This window comes from Seriola aureovittata, chromosome 11 (genome assembly GCF_021018895.1).
Source record: "Seriola aureovittata isolate HTS-2021-v1 ecotype China chromosome 11, ASM2101889v1, whole genome shotgun sequence".
NCBI lineage: Eukaryota > Metazoa > Chordata > Actinopteri > Carangiformes > Carangidae > Seriola > Seriola aureovittata.
The window spans coordinates 1,410,212-1,417,711 of record NC_079374.1 but is presented as its reverse complement, the minus strand read 5'-3'; the positions used below and the strand labels follow the sequence as shown (position 1 = coordinate 1,417,711).

Below are 7,500 nucleotides of genomic sequence, written 5' to 3'. Positions count from 1 at the left end.
AACATGTTCACATGTTCACACAAGGAGAATCTTAACTTAAGGAAAGAGGTCGGGGTCAGGAAGACCTGCTTTATAACCAAACAACACGTGGACGTCCACAATCAGACGGAGCTTCAACATACATGTGCATCAGGACACGGATGTACATGATGAGGTTCATGATCAGTCTCCTTGACATCCTCACTTCAGTCCACGTCGAGTCTACAGATGTGCAAATGACATCGCTGACATCTGGACAGATACTTTCTCTAAAGAATCCATTCATCTGTGTGTGTGTGTGTGTGTGTGGGCACCTTAACAATAGAGTCTCAGTGTGCTGATCCAAAATGTTCTGACCCACACGAGGGTCAAACCTATTGCATCATCAGCACAATGCCCGCCCATTCATAAACCCCCCCCCCCCCCCCCCCCCGGGCACCGGCAGGGTCATAAGCTGTGGTCAGTGTAGAATCAGGAATGTTTCAGCAGCTCATACTCTGAGTGTTCAGAGTGACATCCAGCTGTCGTCCTGCTCTCAGCAGTTATTTTTAAAGCGACACTGCCCCCCAGTGGCGCCGAGAGAAACTGCAGGCTCAGAGGATTCAGCTCTCAAGCAGCCGCACGCTGATGAGTGTGTCTCACCTGTAAGGGTCGGCCGTCCTCCGTCCCGATCATGTTTCTCCATTCCATCAGTGATCGCTGCAGGGCGTCCAGTCCCGTCTCCCACAGCCGGACGTACCCGCCCATGTCCACTGTGACCACACCCCCGGAGCCGAGGGGAGCCATCAGCACGTCGGACTCGGACACCTTGGACAACCAGCTGGTGTAAGGCGACACGGACGTTGACCTGCCGATCACAGATACACGGGACAGTCACTGAGAGAGGTCATCAAACAGCAGTTTAATCATTTCATATTTTCCTCTAGATTGTAAATGATGTTGTAAATCAAAACAATTATCCATCTGTCTCAACAGCTGAGTCTGAATTTTGATGTTTCACCTGAGAGAAAAACTTCATTAGATTTGGACGTGTAGGAAAAACCTTGTTTAAAAAGTGATGCTCAAATCACATTCTTCTGTTTCCTGAAACAACAGCAGCAGTTCTATAAAGACTTTCTGTTCACACACTCACCAGGACTTTTCTTGTCTTTTTGTTTTTTTAGTTTATTTATTTTTACAGGGACGATGCAGTTTAACATACTTCCAAAACAAAGCATGACACATTTTATGGCTGCTGCTAATATTCAATTTTCAATTTCATCAGGCTTTACAATGTGTAGCAGCTAAACACATAAAAACAACAACACAAACAATAAATAAATAAATAAATAAATAAATGACTAATCTATTTGCTGTCTCCCTTCTCCACTTCCATTTGGTTTCATTTGTAGTTGTCCATCACTTTCAATAAGTCCCATGTTCCATCAGCTGTGTGTTTGATTTTCAACACCCTAAATAAAGGCTCCACCTGCGTGTAACAACCCTCACCTGTAACTGACAATATCTGAACTTCATCAGAACCTGTTATCACAAACATATCCCGACATTCAGAAGCATGATGGACTTTTCTTCCTTTTCCTTGTTTATTTGCTGGGATTCAATAAACCACCTGAACTCCTGTCAGAAAATCTCTCTTCTTGTTTCTTCAAAGAGAAACTTCATTTTCTTTAGTTCCATTGTTTCATTGCGGCTGTCGTTATATTTGAATGTGTCAGTGCAGTTCAGTGTGACAGATGAAAACACAGCACCCTCTATCTTGTTTCTTATCATATTAGAATCTATAACTCCTGGAGCCGCCAGGGGATCTAGATCAATACTGCTACACAAACTTATTGATAAAGACAGAGTTGTTGTGTATTTGCTGAGAGTGAAAGCTGCTTCATGAACAGGTTCTCCTGCTGATACATGAGGACTCCATGTTTAAAACAACTCATTAAATGTAATTCTGACTCTGACCATTAGCTGGAGCTGCAGGATGAGACTTCCTGTTCGTGTAATTCAGGTGTGTTTACCTCGGGACAGGGATGTATTTGACTTTCTTGGCGTTCAGATCAGTCACCTCCAGGTACGCCGCTGTCATCGGAGGTGTGACATCTGAGTGACAAACAAGAGTCTCTCAGTGAATTCATTCTGCTTCAATCTCATCTGAACGTTGTGAACACGCTACGATCTGAACTCTGACCTTTGGGGTACACCTCCTTCAGGGGCACCTTGTTGGGGGGAAGGGCTCGGACCACCTGATTGGCTGAGAGCAGACTGACGCAGTTCTGCTGTTTGGCGGCGCTGGACCGAAGCCCTCCTCTGAGGAACGTGTGAGCCCCGCCCTCGCCGCTCTTCATCGCCGACAGGTCAACGGGCCTCTTAAAGCTGTACACCTCGTTAGGAGACTGGACACAACCAGAGATGGAGAAGAACATATCACTGAAGACTTTCATTCACCTGACACACACACACACACACACACACACACACCACACACACACACAGTAGCACACCAGATCCTCCTCCACCTCCTGTCTAAATACACCTGCTCACTTCCTTGTTGCCCCCCCACCTCTGAAACTCTCCCACCAGATATTAGATATAAGACATAAGTGAATAAACTTCTTTTACAGCCTAATGTATTATTCTAACTTCTTTTATTTAATAGTCATTTTGCTTTGTCTGTGTATTTGTATGATGACACTGTTTGCTATTGTGTGTTTTTATACATAAATAATACATTATAAATACAAATAAATGCATCATTATTATAATTATTATAAGAGTCAAATGGAGAATACAGAGGAAACGAGTCTGTAAACACAGTGAGAGTTTATAAACCCAGAGACCAGATTCTTCTTCTTCTTCTTTTTAATCGTGCAGTCTCAGACTCACAGTCTCATACTGAGTTATAATGTCCAAATACAGAATCTACAGTCGCCTGAAGATTATTCAACTTTAAATTTCTCAAGGATGACCTGATTTGACTTTGGTGGTGAAAGGTCAAAGGTCAAGGTCACAGCGACCTCAGAAAACACTTTTCAGCCATGACCTAAGACTTTGGACCAATGGTTAATGAGTGTGACTGTGGATAAACAGGATGTGACCTGTGGAGCCGGCAGATCACCACCAGGACGTGATTCTAGTTTCTTTTTGCAGCAGTGTTTTATTTTATGCTACTGTGAGCTTTTATCATGAAAGGTTCTGACAGGAAGTTCTGAAAGGTTCTGTTCCTGTTATGTGATGTGATAAAAATAACAGCAGTTCAGTCAGACGTATAATATGTGACTGTGAGCCACAGAGCCACAAATTAACGTTTCATTTTTGTCAATCAATTCCTTATATTAGTGATTGATTATGATCTGACCCCCGCAACCAGGAAGTGTGATCCATGTCGCTGTGGTGCGACAGGGTTAAACACTCAACTGCCTTCCCGCCCTTCAGCTGCTGCTCGCCAAAACGTGACTTTACATTATGATGGAAGACAACTTTTTAAACATGTCAGACGATGACATCATTGTCTCTGAACCCACAGTTTTCACCTCGTCTTATTTTGACTCTCACCATCAGGTCGGGGAAGCCGACGACGACCCGAGCGAAGGAGCCGGTGTCGGCCAGTAAACGGTTTGGTGACACGATCTTCTGGTCCAGGGCGGCACTGAGGTTCTCGCTGGGCAGCTGTTCACATGACAACATCTGGGGCACGGACACGTCAGCTGGGGGGGAGATGAGATGTTACCATCATTAAACACCTGTGTGGACGGTCAGTGAGCTCACGCCTCGTATTTCCTCTTGAGATCACAGTAACGTCACGAGCGGCTCAGTCATTACAGAGTCATGTGACCTCTGTGGACCGACTCTCTCACATCTCATTCTCACCAACTGTGACACAGAGTGACATGAATGTTTGATATTGATTGGAACAGCCGACAGATTAGCTCAGAGGTCTTCGCGGAGGAGGACATATGGCCGCCTGGAGCGCCGGTCTCTTTCCCTGGACGTCCATCTGCCTGGTTGTGTGAACACGGCTGACACCGTGTCTCCACAGAGCGGAGGCAGATCGTGACCGACGAGTTCACCCTGAATCCTCCCTCTTATAAATGTACCTGAACCGGCTCCGTGGCCCGAGCTGACCGGGTCCTCGCTGATGCTGTGGAGCTGACACACTCCAGAGTCCTCAGCCGCCATGTGCACCGGCTTGGTCAGCAGGAACTTCCTGTTTAGAGAGAACACACGATGTCATGTTAGAATTATTAAAGGCGAGAGAGAGAGAGACAGAGACAGACAGAGACAGAGAGAGACAGGGAGGGAGAGAGAGAGAGACAGACAGAGAGAGAGACAGAGAGAGAGACAGGGAGGGAGAGAGAGAGACAGACAGACAGAGAGAGAGAGAGAGAGACAGAGAGAGAGACAGAGAGAGAGAGACAGACAGAGAGACAGGGAGGGAGAGAGAGAGAGAGAGGACAGACAGAGAGACAGACAGAGAGAGACAGACAGAGAGAGAGACAGAGAGAGAGGAGAGAGAGACAGACAGAGAGAGAGAGGACAGAGAGAGAGAGAGAGAGAGAAGAGACAGAGAGAGAGAGACAGGGAGAGAGGGAGAGAGAGAGAGAAAGACAGAGAGAGAGGACAGAGAGAGAGACAGGAGGGAGAGAGAGAGAGAGAGACAGAAGAGACAGAGAGAGAGAGAGACAGAGAGGGAGAGAGAGAGACAGAGAGAGAGAGATAGAGAGACAGAGAGAGACAGACAGACAGAGAGAGAAGACAGAGAGAGAGACAGGGAGGAGAGAGAGAGACAGACAGACAGAGAGAGAGAGAGAGAGACAGAGAGAGAGACAGAGAGAGAGAGACAGACAGAGAGACAGGGAGGGAGAGAGAGACAGACAGACAGAGAGACAGACAGAGAGAGACAGACAGAGAGAGAGACAGGGAGGGAGAGAGAGACAGACAGAGAGAGAGAGACAGAGAGAGAGACAGACAGAGATAGAGACAGAGAGAGAGACAGGGAGGGAGAGAGAGAAAGACAGAGAGAGAGACAGGGAGGGAGAAAGGGAGAGAGAGAGAGAGACAGAAGAGACAGAGAGAGAGAGAGACAGAGAGGGAGAGAGAGAGACAGAGAGAGAGATAGAGAGACAGAGACAGACAGACAGACAGAGAGAGACAGACAGAGAGAGAGACAGGGAGGGAGAAAGGGAGAGAGAGAGACAGACAGAGACAGACAGACAGAGAGAGAGACAGGGAGGGAGAGAGAGACAAAGACAGAGAGAGAGACAGGGAGGGAGAGAGGGAGAGAGCGAGAGAGACAGAAGAGACAGACAGACAGAGAGAGACAGGGAGGGAGAAAGGGAGAGAGAGAGACAGACAGAGACAGACAGACAGAGAGAGAGACAGGGAGGGAGAAAGGGAGAGAGAGAGAGACAGACAGAGACAGACAGACAGAGAGAGAGACAGGGAGGGAGGGACGTCACATCCACCACGTACTTGTTGGTGTTGCTCTCCTCCAGCAGCCATCGGTCCTCTGCCACGAGGAAGACACACTTCAGGTTGATGGGCAGGGAGATGGAGTGAACCCGGCCCTCCAGCACATCCAGCACCTCCAGCTGGTTTCTGCACAAACACAGACACAGACTGATTCCTCTGATGTCACTGTCGGACTGAGACCGCTGCACGGCGCTGTGGACGATCCGTCTTACCCGTCCTCCTTATAGAAGAGGAGCCAGTTCTTGTGAGAGAAGTCACGACACATTTTATGTCCTCCCTGTAAAAAACCGTCAAAACACACGACACACACTTAGACCTCAGTCCTCGGGACGAATCACCAACCGCCTGAAGACTCATCATCAAACACAAACATGTCAAAGTGGAAACATGGGACAAAAGAACTCTTTGTCTCTGACCTGCTGCTCCTTGCTGCTCCACCAGTTGGAGGTTCTGGTGGAGGGCGGATCCGAGTCCGGAGACAACATGAGCCTCCGCACGGCGCCGGTCACCCAGTCCAGATGGAGCACCGTGTTACTCTGGTGAAAACACAGACAGAGAGACAGTGATGAGACTGAACAGGCTCACACCTCCACACAGCAGGACGTTGTTAATGAGGGAATTTTATTATTTTACTTAATGCAATAAATGGTCATCCTGCATGGTGCTTTTATTTTGAAAACGTCCTTTATTAATGGTGAAGATATTTTGCTAAAATAAATTTATTCCAAACTTACAAATGTTAAGTTGTTATTGAAATGAATAAACACTGATGAACTCTTAGTTCTTCATATTTCACTGTAATTTATTACTTTACAATAAAGACTCATCTAATTTTAAGCTTCACTTTTTCCACCTCGGTGGTTTTCAGCTCGTTATCTGAAGCAGATGATTTTAGTCGTGGGACGTCTGGATCTGAAGTTCTCAGAGGAACAAGCTGCTCAGCTGCAGCTGCTGGAGACGTCCTGCCCTCTGTCTCTGAAGAGCGTCGCTCAGTCTCTGATATTAAAGTGAAACTGTTTTATTCAGAGTTTCTCCTGGTTTTAATCCCCTGGTGTGTTTGTTGTGGAGAGGAGGACGCCTCTGTGGATCGTTCAGCTGCTGGTAGAAACCTCACAGGTCAGGGTTAGGGTCTCGGTCCGGTCCCAGACGAACTCTGACAACGCCCTGAGTCCAAGCCCTGAACACTGAGCTGCCAGCAGAGGGCGCTCCTCTCCAGATAACCCCCCCCCCTCTGGATCAGACTGCTGATGTGCAGTTAACTCCAACTAATGTGAACACTTTCATTCAATTCAATTTAGATAGGCTTATTGTCTGGATGTGCTTCTGTGTGTGTGTGTGTGCTTCCTTTATTCATATCAGATGAGCGGTAGGATATCTCAGAGTGTGTGTGTGTGTGTGTGTGTGTGTGTGTGTGTGTGTGTGTGTGTGTGTTGGCTAAACTGTGCAAAAGGCTTTCGTTTGTGACGCACCAGGCTTCATCTTCAATTGAGTTTTATGAGAAGGAGCCACAGGGGAGCTGGCCCCGGCCCCAGCCGCCCTGCTTCACGCTAATGGTTTCCTTATGGCCTCCCGTCCCCGACACACACACACACACACACACACACACACACACAACACACACACACACACACACACACACACATCACTGCAGCGAGGGGTGGTGGAGCCACTCGGAGACAGAGAAACCCCATTTCCTGATTCTAAACATGTACAGACTCTGGAAGGAGTGAGCACACGTGTACGTCCCTGTATGTGCATGTGTCCTGTGACAGGCTTCATTCAGCGTGTGTGTGTGTGTGTGTGTGTGTGTGTGTGTGTGTGAGTTAGGAGAAACTGCTATGTCTGTTATGTTTGTTTTAGCACGCCCCTGAACGCAGCATCATTATATTCGGGTACGGTTACACAAGTAAGTAAGCGCCTATAAGAAGATGTATTTGCGTGTGTGTACAGTGTATATATATACGTGTGTGTGTGTGTGTGTGTGTGTGTGTGTGTGTGTGTGTGTGTGTGTGTGTGTGTGTGTGTGTGTGAGATAGTTTCCCTGATTTCCCCGGAAAG

General features: G+C 47.4%; 1 protein-coding gene across 2 annotated transcripts in view; it reads right to left on the bottom strand.

Moving 5' to 3' along the window:
* The window catches only part of vwa8 (von Willebrand factor A domain containing 8), a 64,674-nt gene that overhangs the window by 19,579 nt on the left and 37,595 nt on the right, over positions 1-7,500 (bottom strand). For both annotated transcript variants that reach the window (XM_056389318.1, XM_056389319.1), the window contains exons 30-37: positions 5,859-5,978; positions 5,655-5,719; positions 5,443-5,568; positions 4,068-4,177; positions 3,526-3,677; positions 2,162-2,366; positions 1,992-2,073; positions 622-826 (exon numbers count right to left, since the gene is read on the bottom strand). In XM_056389318.1, the coding sequence (XP_056245293.1) occupies positions 622-826; positions 1,992-2,073; positions 2,162-2,366; positions 3,526-3,677; positions 4,068-4,177; positions 5,443-5,568; positions 5,655-5,719; positions 5,859-5,978 (1,065 nt within the window). The remainder of the gene's footprint in view (positions 1-621; positions 827-1,991; positions 2,074-2,161; positions 2,367-3,525; positions 3,678-4,067; positions 4,178-5,442; positions 5,569-5,654; positions 5,720-5,858; positions 5,979-7,500) is intronic.